Consider the following 20,901-nt stretch of genomic DNA (forward strand, 5'->3'; position numbering starts at 1 on the left):
TCCATTATCATTAAAATATATTTTCTGTTTCTAATATCGCTCATGGCCGCCTCCATATTCGATTATTCTCACGTGCTTCTCAGTAATTATTGACATGCGTACAATAAATACCAAGTAGGCTCCAATATAACAGCTATGCTGTTTGGAAAACAGCTAGCATAACCAAGTACACAACAACATTTGGCTTAGTCCTTTATTGTAAGCTGTGGGTATGTGTGTGTGTAGGCGTGTGGTAAAGTGCTGAAACAAGTACAAATAACACATAAATATAACATGAAAGAAAATAGCATATATATATAATAAACATAGATACCTGCAAACATGATGCATACATATATAATCAACACAAGAAAAATACTTGTAATATGACATGACAACATACCAAAAAATATGCACCCAGTCTGAAAACTGTAACCTGACAGAAATTAACGTGTCGGGTCTAAATAGGATAATAAACCAAACTAGAAATGTAGAATTCACAATTAACTTTAGAGTTATGTATTAAAGTTAATCAAATAATAAAGTTATACAAAAATAGAGTAAACCATGTTTTGATTTATAAAATGGATAACACGAGAAAACATGGCGACTTACAACATTGTACAATCTAGATTATAAATGATTGGGTGCATGAAATATAGCTTATAAACATGGCATAACTTAAATACCACATACATAGGATATCCAATATATTATGTAAATACATAAAAATACTTACAATTTGAGGGGACAGGGATGGAAACATTAGAAAGTCTACTGGCGTTTGTGGCATGCGATGGGGCACCGCGCGCTGTAAACATGACTTAAAAATGAAGAGCTCCGCAAAGGAGAGAGAACTCTGAATTATCAAAATGAAAATAGCAAGGGCAAAGAAAAATAACTCTAGGTTCCATCACAACAGCAAAATTTTAATGTTAGCGAAAGCCGTCATTTGATTGGTCAATTGTGAAAATAACATTACCTCAAACGCAATGCTGTAAGAACCTTCTCCAGTGTAACGGTTAGAGAAAATCTCATATTAATTAGATTGATACGCACAGTACCCTTTTCACATTGAAGCACATTAAGTGCTATGGATCTTGTGGATTTCGTTTTGAAGCATAAAAAGAACCTTTACAAACAAAAGTACTATAGTTAACTTAGTATCAATGATTTTACTATAGTTAACTTAGTATCAATGATTTTACTACGGTAAATGAAAGTATCGAAGCAATTACTATTGTTTGAAATAGTATGGAAGTATTGAAGGTTTACCATAGCTTTTACTATTTAGTAAACTACAGAAACAAAGATTTTACTATAGTAAATCAAAATATCAAAGCTTTTACTGATGTACATAATAATAATAATAACAAAGTCTTTATTTATCCAGGATTACATATTTAGCGATAACGCTAGTTTTCAATATGGTCCTGCATATGACATACATAGAGACAGATATTAGTAAAATAAACACATATTAAAAGAAGTAGAATACATATAAACTTAAGAAATAATTATGAATGTAAGATAAATAGGAACAAAATGAAGCTTTAAAAGTATGATGATACGGTAATCTCTAAGATGATTTCTCTTAAAACACACAACACTTGTTGTAAATTGAAATATATAAGTTTTTACTACAAGTAAATCGGAGTATCACATTTTTTATTATTATAACTCCACCGTTTTTTCACTATACAAATGTAAATCGAAATATTTTGCTGATTTCCTGTTAATTACCGTAATATTACTGATACCCTGCGAAAAGGTGCATCAATTCGATGAATGATATACGCTTATTCGGAACACTCAGCAGTTTATATTCACGCACAAGTACTCCGAAGTTCAAATAAAAATATGCTGGAGTTCCTCATTGACAATATTTTCGTAGTCTTTGGTGATCAGGTGTTCCAACAGTCTGTTAGAATTCCCATGGGCACGAATTGTGCTCCTTTGTTAGCTGACATGGTTTTTTTTAATATTCTTATGAGGCAGAATGTATTCAAAAGCATCAACACGAGAAGAAAATTTAAATCTCTGTCTGAGGTCTTCAACTCGACATTAAGATATATCGATTACGTTTTATCTATTAACAACAATCATTTTCATTCATATATCGATTCGATACAGCACTGTGAACAGGAGATAAAAGAACAGAGTCCTCCACATCTTCTTCGTACTTAGATACCGGTATTTTATTGAAAATGAATATTAACGACAAACTAACAACTCAACTTTATGACAAATGGGATGATTTCAGCTTCTCCACCGTCAACTCCCCATATTTATGTAGCAATATTCCATTATCATCTGCACATGGTGTTTATGTCTCTCAACTGATTCTATACTTGTTCTACGTAGGATCAGTTTTTGAATCGAGGCAGGCTACTGACAAACAAGTTGATGTTACAGGGGTTTCAACTAGGGCTGTGCGGTGCATCGAAAATTTCGGTGCACCGCGATTCATACCATTCGATTCGATGCACCAATTACAAATTCCGGATTTCGATTCGGTTCGGTTTAGATTTTACATACACCCAAACAACAAATATGGCGTCCGAGTGATGTGCAGAACATGTGGGTTTTTTTTTATGCAGCAGAGATTTAAATCACTACTGTGTTCAGAGTTAGCATTTTCACCACTCAGATACCAACAGAATATGGTCCGTAAGATCATTGCAGTTTATCTTTACATGACATATAATATTTCTGTCAGTGGTGAAGTGAAATCAACATCGTAGGTAATGACACAGATTTCACAGTTAATATGAGAGAAGTAAATCAATAAAGGAGATATTTTCAAAGACTCTCAATTCACAGAATTGTTGAATTTTTACATATCAAAGAAAACAATATCATATATATGTACATTTTAGATTCACTATAGATTTGTTTAATAATCCAAAACTTATGCAGCATATTAATACAACAAATTTTAATAGACTGCCAATGTTTTCTTTTTTCTATCAAAGTTATAAAATGCCATTATAAATAGATAAGATGTTTACAAATGACGACATATAGTTATATAACTTGAATAAAATAAAATCAAATATGCTACTCATTAAAATCGTTAATCTTTGTGCTGTCACTAGATAAATTGGACCTAACATGAACCGATTCGAAAATAACCGAACCGTGCTGTTCTGAATCGAAACCGAACCGAATCGAGCTAACCCTGAATCGTCCCAGCCCTAGTTTCAACAGTCTCGTTTAAAGTGCGTCTGAGGTATTTCATACCGATTGTTAGGCCGTTCGTGGCACAATGATTTTGACTATGGATTGCTCCGTTCACCTAATCCAGACATAGGGCTCACGGTTAGTGTGACCGGTCGACAAGGGATGCTTACACCTCCTATGCATCTGATCCCACCTCTGGTATGTCCAAGGGTCCGTGTTTGCCCAACTCTTTATTTTGTATTCCTTATAGGAGTCATGAGATTGATGACTGTTCGTTATCTTCACCTTGATCTTATGAAAAGTTCTAATATGTTCCGAATGAAGTCATCGGGCATCCGTGGAAAACGGTATTTTACAATCTTTCTGATCTTACAAAAAGTGGAAAAAACGAAAAGCAATCATGTCTATAATCGGATTATTCTGTTTTTATGGCAAGAGGAGAAACAACCTAGCGCTGTCTTTCCCGATGAGAGACCAGAGAAGGGGCGATTGTTTCATCTATTTATTGGCTCTTTTATTTAAGATTACAATAAAAAAGGACTGACATTTTAATTCATTAAGCCAGTTTTAAGAGCATTTCTATATTTTAATACCTGGTATATCTACATATTTTCGCATGTCCACATATGATGTTAAAACTTGTTTGACACTCAACCAGTCGCAGTATCTCAGTGGTAGGTCGTGAGTTCAAGTCCATCTCGTGTCATGGCCGTGTCAGTCCTAAGGCGTTAACACATGTAGTGATTGCTCCTTCGCCAAACGCTCGGCATCTAGAAGTAAGAATCATTGATCTTTCGGATATGACCTTAAAAACGGAGGTCTCGTATCGCGGAAGGCGTTGGCATGTTTTTAAAGAACTCTCACTGCTACGGTGCTGAGTGCTAAACATAGGTATGAATTTGTGGTACTTCATCTACAGCTGGTGACGTCTCAATATGAGTGAAAAATTCTCAACGAAACACAAACAAACAATCAATCATTTGTATAACACCCCGACCGTGTACTAAATTTTTATGAGCCATGCCCTTGTGAATAGAACATGAATTGTATCTTACGTAACAATTTCAACGTCTTTCTAAAACAAATTGCATTCACGCTCGTGTACAAGAAGTTAATAAAAATTTCACATTTGAGTGTAAAAAAAGGTACTTTGCATTATATTCAGGGGCGGATCCAGCAATTAAAGTTAGGGGCTTAACTTCATGAGGCAGGTGGTCTGGCGGCCGTTTAAAAGTCCCCAGTGGGGGCACAGGAGGCAAAATCATCGAAAGTTCCAAGGGGGTTTTGGAATAAGATATAGTTCTCCTATAAATGGCGCAATAGATTAAAAGATCTTGTCATTTATATCTCTGAGAGTGAACAAAATCTTTGCTTCTTTTGTTGATTTTTTTTAAACAAGAGACCATGATTTACTTTAAATTTGGAAAATTTAAGGGGGGGGGGTGTGTGTGTGCCAGGTGTCACTGTTATTTGCATTAACTTCCACACCTGTGTATATATCCATCTTTTTCACTGTGTAATATACCTCTTTATCATTCTTTCAAATATTGTTCGCAATTAGGAAAGCTTTCTAAAAAGCTATACTTGTATATACAGTCTGTTGGAATTCCTATGGACACCGATTGTGCTTTTTTATTAGCTGACCTGTTTTTATATTCTTACAAAATGAAACCGTGCGCAAGCGCGGGAAATCATAACTAAATGGTATTGCATAGAGGAAAGACTTTTAAAATGTGTGTTTTAATTGTTGCGCACTTGACTACGGATTACTCCGATTACCTGATCAAGATATAGGGCTCACAGCGGGTGTGATCGGTCAGCAATTCCTCCTATGCACCTGAACATAAGTATTATATCTAGGATATTATTTGCAAATATGGCATTGCTTTTATGTTTCCACTTCAGTAAATTTTTCTCTCGATTTCGTTATTCCTACATTTACATATTTAAACAGAGACGGCTTTTATTGCATTTTATCGTCTTCCTCACTGACTGTAGGTCAACTCTGTCCCACTTAGTCATTCAAAGTTCCACTAAATGCACCTCCTACACAGAAGACCTCTTATATCGAAACTGGTGTAATGACAAACGTCATAATATATATATACTACTCAAAATTTGATAAGGATCACTAGGTTATATGTGTGTAATTTACCACTAACATAACAAAAGACATAAATTTGACTCAGAAACGTGTTTACTCAGGTTATGAATGAAAATTCATGAACGGCATGAACTTTTACCAATACGGAATGCTTGAAATCTGATAACAACACCAAAAGGCATTTCATTACAAAAAGTTAACAGCAAACCAGAGAAAGAATTACACAGTTTTTGGGGATAGTCCATCATTACACATAGTCGATGAAGTGTCAATACCGGGTATGGCCTCCCCTTGCATCAATGACGGCTTGACAACGTCGAGCCATGCTGTCAATAAGCACCCGGATGTTTCCAATGGGAAGGTTGTTCCACTCTTCCACGAAGGCGTTTCCGAGCTCTACCAAAGTCGTGGGTTGTGCTCTACGGCGTGAAAGGGCAACCTGCAACATGTTCCATACATGCTCAATCGGGTTCAAGTCCGGCGAGCGCGCTGGCCAGTCCATACGGACAATTGTCTCCTGCTGAAGGTACTGCTCCACCACCCTGGCGCGATGAGGACGGGCGTTATCATCCATCAGGATGAACTCAGGGCCAGCAGCACCAGCGTAGGGTCTGACGTAAACATCGATGATCTCATCCCGGTACCGCACCCCCGTCATTGTTCCTCTCTCCAGGACATGAAGATCTGTTCTTCCATCCCTGCTGATTCCACCCCAGACCATGATGGAACCACCACCATAACTGTCATGTTCACTTATGTTGGCATCATGGAAACGTTCACGTTGTCGTCGCCACACTCGGTGCCTCCTGTCTGTAAAGTCCAAACAATACCTGGACTCATCGGTGAACAGAACTTGAACCCAATCGTTCTGTGTCCAAGTGACATGATCTTCAGCCCAGTCCAATCGCTCCCGCCGGTGTCGAACAGTCAGAGGGACTCGAACACATGCCCTTCTCGAGTTGAGACCTGCATTGTGAAGCCGATTCCGTATCGTCTGAGTAGACACACTCACCCCCGAGGCGTGCAGGAGGTCGTTACGTAGGCTGGTTGCTGTCAAGAAGGGATGGCGTCGTGCTTGAAGAGCCACAAAATGGTCTTGGCGTTGGGTTGTCGACCTCTGATGATCACCCCCATGTCGGTGTGCTGCTGTACCAAAAGTTTGCTGTCGGTTCCAGGCCCTGTTTACAACGCTCTGGCTGACGTTTAGTGCATTTGCAACGTCACGTTGTAAATAGCCAGCGTCAAGCATTCCAATACATCTGCCCAGTTGTTCTGTCGTCAGGCGACGCCTTACACGTTGAGGGGGCATTGTATTGATAAACGTAGTGTAAACACTCAAGTGAGTTTGAAATTTTAGAAAGAATCAGACACCGATGCCTGAGTGAAAATCGTGCAATGGTAGCAAAAGCATAAACTGTGATGAGAAACGCATTTTCCATGGCATGAAATGCACGTGCAAGTTTGTTGAAGACGTTTTTGATTTCACTTGGACACAATATTGCCAGTTATGTAGTTATTAATTTTTTAAACAGAAAAATATCTATGATCCTTATCAAATTTTGAGTAGTATATAGATCAACTGCAAATGACGGCGGAAGGGTGGTTTGTTATCTTCATCGAACAATATCGACACAAAATCAAGTCTTAACGCCAAAGCAGTGATTTAAGACGGTGAAAATCTACTTGGGATTACATGAAAGGTGAAAATAACGAACAGTGGTCAATCTCATAACTCCTATAATAATAAGCAATACAGAATAGAGAGTTGGGTAAACACGGGCCCCTGGATATACCAGAGGTGGGATCAGGTGCCTAGGAGGAGTAAGCATCCCCTGTCGACCGGTCATACCCGCCGTGAACGGAATCCAATAGGTGTGAAGGATTTGGTCAGTGTTAAAGTAATGTCTGTTAAATAATCTCTTTTATTGTTTTGGAATGATAAAACAGGTAAAGTATTGGAAATTCGGGAAATAGCAGATTTATGGCCCACCTCAACAAAATTATAGCTATATATTGAAATTTGCCATTTTCCTAATACCAATTTTATAACTGTGCTCTAGTGATTTAAGTGAAATTATCAAAGTTTTTAATACAAGTTACATGTAACGATGCATTCTATTGTTGTGTGAGGAAGTAAGGCTCTAAAGTTAACACGTATGTGAAAGAAAAAAAACCCGACAAAATCGGCGAAAAAGAGAGATAATCTCTACAAATGTTCACTGAAAATTTTATGAGTCATATGGGCTTCGCCAATTTGTTGAACTATCGGTATCCTCACCTGTCTCCGTTTGAATTCATAGGAAGCCACACGAGGAATTACGAGTATTCGATTCATTAGTTGCTTCAACGATTATTCGAGTTTTAAATTTGATTACCAAAAATATAAGACTCTGGCGTGCAATATGTAACTCGAATACTCAATTTGTTTAATCAGTATTGTAACAGCTTTTAGCAAATTATTATATAGAAAAATAGTACTACGACTAAATTGACCAAAAACCCATAGATAAATAAATAAATCATTTGGAAAATACCACAAACATTTTTGATATTTCAAAGCAGACAAGAACTCTCATACTTTCACTATACCTGCACACTCTAAAGAAAGTTCGGGTATATTGTTAACCTGGTCCGTCCGTCCGTCTGTCACACTTTCTTCTTCCTCAAACTTCTCTTTTTATTTTAAGTAGTAACCAATTTAGGAATATGATAGGTGATATCCTGCATATGCGCAATTAGGTTTTGAAATTTGAATTTTACCCTGGTTCCCCAAACTCCTCTTATATTTTACGTAGTATCCAAATCATCACTGACCACTTAATCTTTTGGGAGATGATTGATGTTGTTCTGTAGATGAGCAATAATGTTTCGGAATTTTTTATTTTCATCCTGGGTCCAAAATGGGAGTCGAAAAACGAGGAACAAAATCCTGGTACTCGGTGCATTGTTTTCATGTGCAACAAAAATATATTTGCTTTAATGGTTGGAATCTCAACCATTTTAAAGATACAATCATAAAATCAGGGGAGTCGGAATGACCGTAGGACACTTACCCATCAGAATACTCGATGCATCTTGATATGTGCACAATGAATACGATGGCTGTTCGATATGTAATAAGTATTGTACAATATCTCAAAAGCATTCGACTCAAATAGTGAAATAAACATTACATCCCTTCAAAGTATTCTCCAAGTTTTGAAATACATAATTTCAATCTCTGAGTCCATTTCTGAAATGCGTCACGGTACGCTGATTTAGATAGACCTCTGAGGCACTGACTGATGGTTGAGCCAAGGGCTTGTCGGGACTTGTAACGACGACCAGATAAGAACTTTTTAAGTTTTGGAAAAAGGAGCATGGGGCTAGATCTGAAGAGTATGGTGGGTGTAGCAAGACGATAACCTTCTCCGACTTAAAAAATTGCTTCACAAGCTCAGATGTATGTGATGGAGCATAATAATGAAGTAGACGAACATGCCTAAATCCTGACACAGGGCCTTGTTTATGGTGATATTTCTTGAGCTTTTTTAGTATAACATCTCGGTAATACCGACCTGTGACACTTTTCCCTTCGGCATCGGAATTTGTACGGCTATACCATCACATGAGAAGAATATGCAATAAAGAACCTTCTTTGTGCTTATGGTTCTTTTGGCAATTACAGGCCTTCTACCATGTTTAATTAGCCATATTTTGTTTCCAAGTTTTCTTACTGGTTCGAAATTGTGAACCCATGTTTCGTTACCAATATCATTGTTTTCAAATTGTCTTTGATTGAATTTGAGAAACATTTTGAGCAATTGCTTAGCGGTTTGTACTTGTACCCGTTTTTGGTCATCTGTCATTATACGTAGTATCCATCTGGCAGAAATATTTCGTACTTTCAAGATACGCTTCAAAATGAAATGCACCCGCGATGGTGATATGCCATCAGCTTTGGCAATATCACGAATCGTGTGTCTGCTATCACTTTCATTTATGGCATTGCCTAGCCTGTTACAGTCACAAGTCGGTCAGATTTTGCTGCATCTTTAATGGACTCTGCGCCAGTCAGAAATTTCTTTCTCTACCTACGAACTGTCTCACAAGATACCTTATCAGACCCATAAACTTCCCCCAATTCAGTAAAAATCTGCATTTCCGAATGGCCGAGTTTTGTGCGAACTTTTATATAAGCTCTAATTTCTTCAATATTCTCAACCCGTTTTCCAACCATTTTTACAACTGGTCAACGACTGGCTTTATTGAAATGACTATAAGTTTAAAACTATGTAGAGCTGAAGGATCGTGTTTATACCATTGAAAAGGTATTGAAGAGAGCTATTCAAGAGTATCATCATCCACGAAATCGTGCAAAGCGTTATCTTGCTATGGTACAATACACATTACATATCGAACAGCCCTCGTATATCGGTACAGGGTATAGGAGTTTAGTGTGTGCTCAATTGTTTTAAATATTAGTATATTTCAACAATTATGAAATGGGATTTTGGATGACTCCTGGACACTTGCCCAGTAGAATACTCAATGAATCTTGACACATGCAGCAAGGGTATACAGTGTATATGGGATAAGGTATGTTATTTGGTAACTATTGTGATTTCTTTGCTAAGGCGTTGTAAAACTGTCCCTGCCTCTTTTGAATTTATTTGAAACGACAAGTTATATTTCTGGATGTGTGACTTTGTGAAAGCTGGAAACAAGATGATGAATACTCAGTTTATGCTATTTCAATGAAGTGTTAGTGATGGGGCATAACAGACACTTCGAGAGAAAGAGAGAGAGAGAGAGAGAGAAAATCCGAATTCGAGAATGAATTTGTATCGCTCTATTAGCATATTTTTTGTTGTTTCCTCAGGTCACCTAAACACATGAAAGCGTATTAGTATCATATATATATATATATATATATATATATATATATATATATATATATATATATATATAAATTCACCCTCCACTATCTTATTATTACGAAATTACGAGAAAAGATCTCGCTATTACAAGGAAAAAATCTCGTAATTACGAGAAAATTTATATGTATATGAAGTCGAGTTGCACAACTTAATGATAGTCTCGGAAGCGTTTGATTTTGTAAATGGGAAACTGCGCGATGTGAATAATTTAATCGAAACGTTATTTTGCTAATTTGGGATAATCTTTCATTTAATGTTCAATTGTTGGAAATAAAAAGATACTCAACAAGTTACTTTTCCTTCTATGTAGCTTGGTCAGCAAATCGAAATGATTCAAAGTGTGTGTGACGGTACATACTATCGTCCGGTGTCGCATAATTTAGTTATGTATAGTTTAGCATTCCCATAGGAACGCTAAATATCTATAATTTTCGTTCCGGTTTATAATTTACGTTCCGGTCCGCGTGAGTTTAGTTCCGGTCATGATTTTGGTTCCAGGAACACGCTTTTAGAAATATAAAATGCATATGTTTACACCCATTTCCTATGGGGTTTGTTTCTTTCATCGGGTTATACAATAATCAAAGGCTGGATTGTTTATACGTCTAGTTTTGTGTTTTCAATATTGTCAAATCACAGGTGTTTATTCTTGTTTTATTACGGAGGTTTTGATCTCCATTTCAAAAGATTGTAAACTGGAGGTGTAAAGCCTGTATAGATACAGTTGTTATATGACTCCTTCTACAACAGGAACCAACACAAACCCTCACCATTATCAAATGTACATGTACATAGGGTGAATTTATCTTTTTTATGTGATACTAAAAGGGTTTAGTACAAACATATATTAACGTGTGTGTGTGTGGGGGGGGGGGGGGAGGTTTAAAAAAAAAAATTAAATGCTTCTTGAGTACATATATATGTACTACCAATCAATGATAATTATTGGTTTCATAATTGCAATTACGATGGTAGGGTTCACCAACCATGAAGCTTGGACTCGGGATGTACCGAGTGATTTGGTATATATAGGAAAATCTCTCCTGTTCGGTGTGTGAAACACGCACCAAAGTATGATTTAAACTGTGTAATACGAGGAGTTCCGTATGATTTATTGTTGTTTTTACGGGTAGCTTTAAAAGTCGCAATACGATAAAACCACGTGATTCATCCAATTTAAATTCTGGTCAGTTCCATACAAGTACGCATTAAGAGGAATTTGACCCGAACATAACAAAACCCGACATCTCTGTCACAGATAACAACTTCCAAGGTAAGCCACGCATTAAAAAAATCACTTGCGGTTTTTGAAATATATGTACATGATTAACCCGAGGATGATAGTGATATAATTATACGCCAGCCTTTATACTCTTAATTCATTGCAACTTTGTACCATATTATAGGCATTTTAATATATATATATATATATATATATATATATATATATATATATATATATATCTCCAGTGATAAAAGTCAAGTCAAGAAACAAAACTCTCGAATAACATTTCACAGTTATTATTATTGGATATATTTATTGTATCAAATACTGAATTCTTTTTACAATATATATATATATATATATATATATATATATATATATATATATATATATATATATAGTTATAGTTATATAGTTATATATATAGTTATAATCGTTGCAAGTATTTTGATCTTGCCAAAAGACGATCGCGCTCGCTATTGGGATATCTCTCTCTCTCTCTCTCTCTCTCTCTCTCTCTCTCTCTCTCTCTATATATATATATATATATAATATTTCTGCGTGTGTGAGTGCGTGCGGTAAGTAAAAACGTTACTTCATTTCTAATTTGCTTATATTCTAAAACGGATTTTTATCCATATTCAATCAACATCCTCATGAATTGATAATAGAGTTTGGTGAAGAGATCATTTTCCATAATGTTTCTGGTATTTTTTTATTATTTCGTAGCAAATATATTGACGTAACACGGGACATGCAGTTCCTAAAAGCTAACCAATAAAGTATCAAGATGGAACGACGTGTCCGGTTTTCTGGGACAACTGAAAAAGGCAAGTCTAATTGCTCTCAGACACTGTGTGTTTCTTTATGTTACTAGATGCTAGCTAGCTTCTGGAGGGTTAGGTATGTTCTTAAGCTAGAATTAAATTTTGTTGTTTTGTTTGAAGTACTTGCGGGAAAGAAATCTTAGGTATTTTCTAAGATCATATCAATGATGGGTGATTGAAAGTTTTGATGTCTGAAGAAATAAATTTCCAGACATATTCTGGTTGTTTTTTTTTTTTAATTCCCTCTGTGTATAAAAGTACAACCCCCACAATATGTTTACAGGGGATATAAAAGTTATGCAGGAATGCTCCTTACCCAGGTATTTTACAAGTCCAAAGTAAACATTATGGCATAAGTACATACAAAGTGAAAGTATCGTTATGTCACATTACCATAAAGTCCATACATCTTAGACAGAAAAACACTTCAGTTGTTTGTGTAAAGGTAGTGTTGGATATCCCTATGAATCACGCGCTGCTGACGGGGATTTCAAATGTGTTTTTCGTTGGGTTATGGGGTAACTATTTGCATTATCTTTCTTTTATTTGAAAAAGCTTCAACGTGGTACCAGCACACGATAAGGACAAACTTATATTGTCGACCAGTGTGTTATCTGGGATAAAAAAGAAATAAAAATCGAGGGTATCGGTGATGGGAGGGAGAAAGGGTTTGCCAGAAATATTGAATGTTATCTCCTAAATTTGTAGATACTGAGCAATAAATAAGAAAAGGCGACTCGAAAATAGATTTCAATAATGGTAGATGTACCTTGTTTGTTAATTTAATCAGGGAGAAGAAAATCATATGCACAATACAGCGAATGATTCATAAAGAGAGCGGCCTATTATCAAGACAACCTCATCTGTCTTTTTTCTTAATGCAACTACACAGATCGAATGAGGTATATATAAACTTGTTACATTTGTATCACGTGCGGAATTTAATGGTAGTATATGATACCAGCTCGCGGAATCAGAGAAAGGGGTAAGTCATAATATAACCAGGTACAATTTGTATTCGAGTTTATTAATCCATGCATGAATACACGTATTTTTTTTTTAATCTGTAAACTTAAAATTCGCTAATGCAACGCACTTCATGAAATATGCCAGGGTGAAGTATCGCAATTCATACCTTTTGTATTTCTAAAACTGAAATTTATTTTTTATGTCAACAATATACATTCGTTTCTGTCGGAATTCCCGGCCGTTGAAATAGACGTACTATATTTATCAAGATTCATACGCTCATTGTTCACAACTACAATATGTTCACGAGGAAGTGACAGTTATTACGATTTGTAAAGTTAACAGTGGAAATATAAATATATCATAAATGATAGCTACAACACATTCTTTTTTTAAGATATTATGGTAACTGTTGCTTTTGTTAGCCGTAGCAGATTAGCGTTAAATGAAAATATTATCTTGTATCTGAAAGTCAGCGTGGTTTGGATTCATAGATATTAAAGATTTGCTGATTTTTTTTAACTGCTTGTTTTTTTTTTTATCATCAGCATTGGTAGGGCGACTGAATTCGCCCTTACGAATGTGTTAGGAAATACTGATTTCTTTATCAGTAAACTATAATATTCCGAAGAGTTTTCCATATTTCTTGCTCAAACTAAATCAACACTGCAAAAGATCTGCTTATCTACATCAAGATGCAACATTTGGATGTTTCTGGTTGGCTGTATATATTGTTTAACGTCCCGCTCGAGAATTTTTCACTCATATGGAAACGCTACCAAGGCCCGTGAAAGGCAATCGGAACTCCTCGAATGTCTCGCGCACTCGACATAGATCTCGGATGTAATACGATGGCATCCATGAGCGAATTTGATGCATTGTCAATTGTGACGTCACAGCAATGCATCAAATTCGCTCATGGATGCCATCGTATTACATCCGAGATCTATGTTGAGTGCGCGAGACATTCGAGGAGTTCCGATTGCCGTGAAAGGCTGCAACATATAGGCCAATTGACACAATCAGCCTTAGGGGGGGGGGGGGGATTAGCCTTTGTTAATTGCTCAATCTGATTAAAACCAGATCTTCGACCCGCTCCTCTACTGGTCATGTCGAGACATGGCCAATAGAGGAGATGATAGAAGATCTGGTTTTAATCAGATTGCTAATTGCTGTCCTTAGATGACCTGGCACTGCACTAGAAAATGTCTCTGCCTACAACCCGAATTATATAGACAAAATCAAGGTTACTTTTTTATTGGTTGGCGCGTCTCTGCATGGAAAGACCAAGAATCAGTCTTCATTCCTCTTACAAGACCCCAACCAGGGTTGTAGATATTAGCAAATTAGAATTTGATTTTCTAAGATTTATTGCCCAAAAGTGTTGATATTTACCATATTAAATAAGACTAATGAAGGGTTAAATCTGCGCAAGGCCGAATGCGCAGAACACGTCTTAATGTAAATTACCTAATAAATGGAGCTAAACTTTCCTGGAAAATTAGCCGAAAGACATTTTTAAAAATACTAATGTACACAAGCTGTCATCCATAAAAGAAACCCGCAAATGGAGTAATCACACCTTCGGCCGAAACGTCTAATTCCGCGTTGTGAACTAAGCGAAATAATTTAGCTGACAATTAAGCCAATTTACAATAAGGTTTACCTATCGGATACAACAATGAATTTAACTTCACACACCTGTTGACACTGATTGCCATAAATAACGACATCTTTGTCCAGCCTACATAGACATAATAACATAGAAATTACTGAAATTTTTACTAAACAATATATCATAATTCATTACATGCATAAAATACTTTTATTTACCATTTCCTTTCTTTATTTAAAGTAATCGTAATGCAGATTTTTATTGTAAAATAAAATTATGAGGGAAGGACACTATGCACGGCGTTTACGGCCACTGAGCAGGGAAGGGTCTTTACCGTGCCACATGTACCTCGGTTTTTGTGGTTTAGTTATCTCGTTATAACAAGTTGATTATCTCGTTATAACTAGTTAGTATCTCGTTAGAAGGAGTTAATAACATGTCTGTAACTCGTTATAAAGAGTTGATTATCTCGTTAAATTGAGATAATTAAGAAAAATGATTTGAAAGTTTTCCCCTGTATATTCCCATATAATTTTTCATCCTTTTGTGTCCCCTAACAACACCCCCCCCCCCCCCGGGGGGGGGGGGGGGGGGGAGGCAGCCATGATTTGAGCAAATTTGAAGCAACATTATCTCAGGATTATTTATTTTTATGACTAATGGTAAAGTTTGTTTTTTTTAAAAATACCACCATATATCTCCATGTTAAACTTTGAATTGTAGTTTCACCCTATTTCCAGGGACCATCATTTGACAATTTTGAATCTTTCACATGTTTTATTTTTTCTGGTTCAGTTCCATACGCGATGTTTCTTAATGATATATAATTTTTCGTGACATTTCACGTACAATTCACTTGCATTCTGTCTTGTTTCTACAAAACATCCTGGGGTATATTACCAGGTTTGTTTTAGAGTTAGCATATTTTGATAGTTCGTGGTTGTGACAAGTAAAAACGTAAAGTCAGCGTATATGTATTGCAGTAAGTTTTATTAATGGACCTTACTGTAGCAAAGAAGGAGAGGGAATGTTTATATGCGGTAATTATTTAAAATAAGAAATTAAAATGACTTGAAATTTCCATATATTGTAAGCATCACTCTCTGTGGCTGCAAATCAAATGGATGTAATACTTATGCGCTGTTTAGGTGTTAACATCTTTCAAGACATTGGGGTAAAAATTATAAAAATATAGGATTACTATCCACGGTGCCGCTCCTTGGGCTTTATATAAAAATAATTCCAAATAACAGAGTACAAATACAATGAATTTCATGATTTATTTATATCTTTTAAATTAAGAAATGACGTAATTTTAGAAATGGAGAAGATTACTTAGTCCAATATACAGCGCATAAATACTTTAGAGGGGAAAAATCCAATTTAGGTTGATATTTACCAGTATATGCATTGTTTCAGGGTTAAATGAATGTGACGTTTTTATATTACATGTATATGTTCTGTGTAACCAGCGAGCCAACAGATCTGAAATAATACAAATACACAATAAAAACAAATACATACATCGCATTTCTCTCAAAGTGAATTAATAATTTTCTGTGTATTTAATTTCACTCCAAAACTACTAAAATTTTTACTAAGTTATCCCAAAACTGTTAATTTTATAGCACGAAATGTGCATTTAAGTTAAAAACTTATTTAAAACAAAAGCTACCTTATTATGTGCCGACAAGGGGCAGTTGGTACGTACTTGTAGATTAAAATCGCCACGCTGCATGGTTAGAAAGGAGCTGTCGTATAGATAGTATAAAAACTTGTCGAAACTAAATTTAGCAGGGGTGAACCAAGTTTCTACAAACTAGCTAGCCAATGGGATTCTTTTAGTTGAATTCAGAAGGCATGTACTAGTGTCAGACTTAGTCTAAAAATAATAAACTAGCAAACAAAGAAATAAATAGAAAAATTTGTTAAGATATATAAATATCACTCCGCAACATATGAATAAAATTTGACTGGAAGATTGATGATTATTTGAATTCATAATCGCATTGATTCAGAATAAATACTTGGATTCAATTCAATTACTGCAATTACATGGATGCATGCAATAATTGAATTGTAAAGCGTATAAAATAAATTGCAATTGATGTACATATGTACACGCTTCTTGAATTAAAATTGATACATCAATGATTCAACTAACGCAGACTATAATTCATAGCACTGTTCAACTGAGTTAATGATATTATTTAATCAATTAGAGAATTCTAACGGGCATATTAATTCATCTCATATTTAAGTAATCCAATTATGATGAGATGGAATTAATTATTGTGTACAAGAATTGAATACAAAATATCTCACGCGAACTGAATAATTATGACATCGTCCATTATTTTGCAGTTCGTTAATTTGGTGCTACTAATTTATCCACTAATGCATTTTCATTTTTTATCATTAGTGGATAACACTGTGCAAATTTTACACTCACAATTTTTTTTTTTATATATAATTAATGGACAATTCATGTGTCCTCTAATGATAAACTATTTAATTAGCGAAAGATTTATTATTTAAAATGGATATAATGGTGCATCATTAATAATATTTTTCATTAGCCAACACACGCGCATTCAGCATTTATCATCGGTGGACTGTATATCATTAGTGGTTCCTACTGTATAGCCTTCGTTAAATATACGACAATAGATTTGTTAAATATGCATTGCTATTTCAGATTCACAATCGTCTTGAATTATGTTATTCTATTTACAGAATGCGACATGTCTGAATTAGAATACAAAAGGAAGCCAGTTTCAAAATGTGCATCAACAGAAATAATCATGAACGACGTGGTATCGTCGACACAAATGAAAATAGGAATTATTGGTCGGATGAAAAGAAGGCTCTCTAGTCTTAGCATTGTTCAGTTCCCATCCTCAATTGAGAGCAACAGTGACTCTTGCAGTGCATCTCCAGACGAGAACGAGCTCGACTTGTCTTCTGATAGCTCCAGCGAAGACGAGGAATGTCACGTGACCGATGATATTAAAGGTCACGTGAACGCAATTTTCAAGTTTGACGATGATACATATCCTCCTGCAAACTTAGTAAAGATTATTGGATGTGAAGGTAAACAGAAAGGTTGTTTCAAGGATGCTACTGATGTGCAGTGTTTCGGCAAAGGAAAGTGCCTGGTTACAGATATGATCAATGGGAGAATTTCGACCTTCAACAGGAACGGTCGGCCTAAAATAATTCGGTGTAGCTGGGCCCTAAAAGAACCATGGGCCACAACTCTTGTCCCGGAGAACAAACTCGCTGTGACATCTAGAAAAGATAAAGTCGTTTCAATAATCTCAATGCACGGGGACATCTTGTTTTCTTTTGGCAACAAATTTTTCCAGTGTCCCTGCGGAATAGCAGTAGACAAGGACGGTCGCTTTATAGTTACCGACATATTATCCAATGACGTCTCTGTCTTTAGTCCCGATGGAAAATGGTTGTTTAATCTAGGAGACCCCCAGTCCCCTGTTCAACAGTTCAAATGTCCCCGTTATGTCCATGTCACCGACCACCACGATATCGTCGTGTGTGACTCTGGCAATCATTCTATCAAAGTTTTCGACCAAAATGGCATCTTCAAATTTGCGTTTGGACATTATGGTCGAGAGGAAGGCGCATTCAAGGCTCCTTACGGTGTAGCATCGGACGGGGAGGGAAACATCATAGTCGCGGACCATTATAACGATCGTGTCGCGCTATTTTCAAAGGAAGGACATTTCTTGAGAAATATTGTTACCATGGAAGACGGGCTTTATCACCCACAGGGAGTAGCGCTGTCGAACGACATGCATTTGTTTGTCACTCATGGAAAATCAAAAGCGACAGAAGTCCTGGTGTACTCATTTAACGTTGTTAACAATGAAATGTTGTAACTTAAGACCATGTGCACCAATCGTCTTATATATCGATTGCATTCAAGATTGTTTACAATAGTTTGTATGTAATAAAAACAAACATCTTTAAAATGCAACTACACTTTGGAATCAAAATTTAATGAAATCTTTCCTGTAGAAAATGGCCTTTTAGCACATGTGTTCTCCGTGTTTCCCTGTTTTTATTTATAGAATTATTTTCATAGAATTATAAATATGATATTATGTCATATTTATAGCATCATAACTAAAATAGGATGTCAAAGTAGATATTTATTTTTTGAAATGAGGTGATAATCCTGAGCTTGTTTTTGTAGATAGGAACTTTAGTACATATATGTTGTGGGCAGAAAACATATAGTTCTTCGATCACTACATGTATCGCGCCAGACACTATCGTATCTTTCACATTTCATCAGCTACATGCATATACATGTATCTTTACATTTGTCCGTTCTTCGCACATTGATTTTGACTACGGATAACTCCGTTTACCTGATCAGATATAGGACTCACGGCGGGTGTGACCGGTCGACAGGGGATGCTTACTCCTCCTAGGCACCTGATCCCACCTCTGGTCCGTGTTTGTCCATCTATCTATTTTGTACTGCTTATAAGAGTTGTGATATTGATCATTTTTCGTTATCTTCACCTTTCATATACTTGTTTTTCACTCTAAGTTTTCTTCCAAAAATACTTTAGAAAAATAAGTGAATTACGTTCTTTAAATATAGCACCTGTATGATATGAAGAACTTCCGATTTTTATGCACAAGTGTTTCCAAACATTTTGATTTATTTATGAATTTCATCCACTTGTATATATCTGTGTGATAACCTTGCCTGTGTGTACCTACATGTAACATATAGTTACATCAAATCATTCACTTACACTTTATTCGCCGACGGCGAGGCTGTAAGATTAGCTCAGTCTTAATTTCATATAGAATCGATTCATCATGTCATTGGTATAGTAAGAGGTACTAGTATTGCTTATATCATGTTTAATTAAGTTTGAAATAAAGAAATGATAAAAATTAAAATGCATACAAGCATCAACAGATTTGCCCACATATGTACACTATGCAGTCTACCGAAATTCAGTTTTCATGATGATCATTAGAAATCCTACCGAGGTTAGACTTGAGATAAATCCGCAACAGACACAAGCACTTAAAATACACTGCATTGTATGGCCTGATCAAACATGCTGGGCAACGTCTATGTAATATACACTAAAATTTTCAAAACCAATAAAATTCAGGCAAATGTTGATAAAATGTTATTTTACAAATCATCGTGTTTTTTTAGAAACTTGAAGATGGTGTACTATTTCACTGTGTGGAAGAATTGACAATCTTTGTTACGACGCATAAACTGCAGATAAATTTCACCATCTAATTATAATACAATGGCATAAAGGTGACAAAAAGAAAATAATATTTAGACTTTTATAGGTATATTCAAAGTCACAATGTTATTGAATTTTATGAAATGGTGTGAATTTTCTTAGATAATCCCATTTTCAGATTTCAAAAAAAAATCTTTATAAAGCCTTGCGTGCTTATTTTGAAAATGTATGAATTAGTTTGTCCTCCTTAATGTACATTCTTGTATATTCACATTTATATCACATATACATATATTAACATATTGCTTCTTTTATTTGTACCTCTGACAGTGTTGTGTAAAATTGTACATGTATGATATAACGTGTGTCTCAAGTACGATCTCAGAGAATAAAATGAAATTTGACTTAAAAGACTTCAAGGATTTTAATTTTGAATTAACCTTAAAGTGTAACTAATAATTTTAGTTTGTCTATGATTCGGTTATACGCATATGTGTACCATGCTCTAATCTGAAGTTAAGACATATTTCAAAAACAGTAAAATGTATATGCAAGCATCAACAGATTTGCTAACATATGCGCAATATTCTACCGAAAGTAAGTTTTCATGGTGATCCGTGGGACTAGAAATAAGGCAGCAACGGACAAAATGACTTGGGATAATTTATGAATGTGTGGCTTGGTTGAGGTAGGGAGGACAAGGCCCGTGAAGTGTTACAAGATAAGAGCGTAAGTAATATTAGTTTCCAAATCCACTACGTAAATATGTGCGTATGAGACCAAATTCCAATTATATATGTTGACCAAAGAGAAAATCAAAATACAAGGTCA

The 20,901-nt window shown here is 35.6% G+C and overlaps 1 protein-coding gene across 4 annotated transcripts; it reads left to right on the forward strand.

Moving 5' to 3' along the window:
• Positions 1–11,241: 11,241 nt before the first annotated feature.
• LOC125659941 (tripartite motif-containing protein 2-like) lies at positions 11,242–20,481 on the forward strand. 4 transcript variants are annotated; one of them, XM_048891751.2, is made up of 3 exons: positions 11,242–11,458; positions 12,140–12,240; positions 17,558–20,481. In XM_048891751.2, the coding sequence occupies exons 2-3, from the start codon at positions 12,201–12,203 to the stop codon at positions 18,718–18,720; spliced, it is 1,203 nt and encodes a 400-aa protein (XP_048747708.2). In that variant the 5' UTR covers positions 11,242–11,458; positions 12,140–12,200; the 3' UTR covers positions 18,721–20,481. The 4 variants fall into 4 exon arrangements, with proteins under 4 accessions (XP_048747708.2, XP_048747707.2, XP_048747709.2 ...); XM_048891750.2 differs by lacking the exons at positions 11,242–11,458; positions 12,140–12,240 and adding an exon at positions 12,314–12,755; XM_048891752.2 differs by lacking the exons at positions 11,242–11,458; positions 12,140–12,240 and adding an exon at positions 12,773–13,222.
• The last annotated feature ends 420 nt before the right edge of the window (positions 20,482–20,901 follow it).

This window comes from Ostrea edulis, chromosome 9, assembly GCF_947568905.1.
Source record: "Ostrea edulis chromosome 9, xbOstEdul1.1, whole genome shotgun sequence".
Classification (NCBI taxonomy): domain Eukaryota; kingdom Metazoa; phylum Mollusca; class Bivalvia; order Ostreida; family Ostreidae; genus Ostrea; species Ostrea edulis.

Bases quoted from the DNA above. Each gene is read 5' to 3' on its own strand.
- LOC125659941 (XM_048891750.2), top strand. From the start codon at position 12,701: ATGAATCACGCGCTGCTGACGGGGATTTCAAATGTGTTTTTCGTTGGG. The intron at 12,756-17,557 runs GTAACTATTTGC...TTCTATTTACAG, and splicing joins GTTTTTCGTTGGGTTATGGG to AATGCGACATGTCTGAATTA.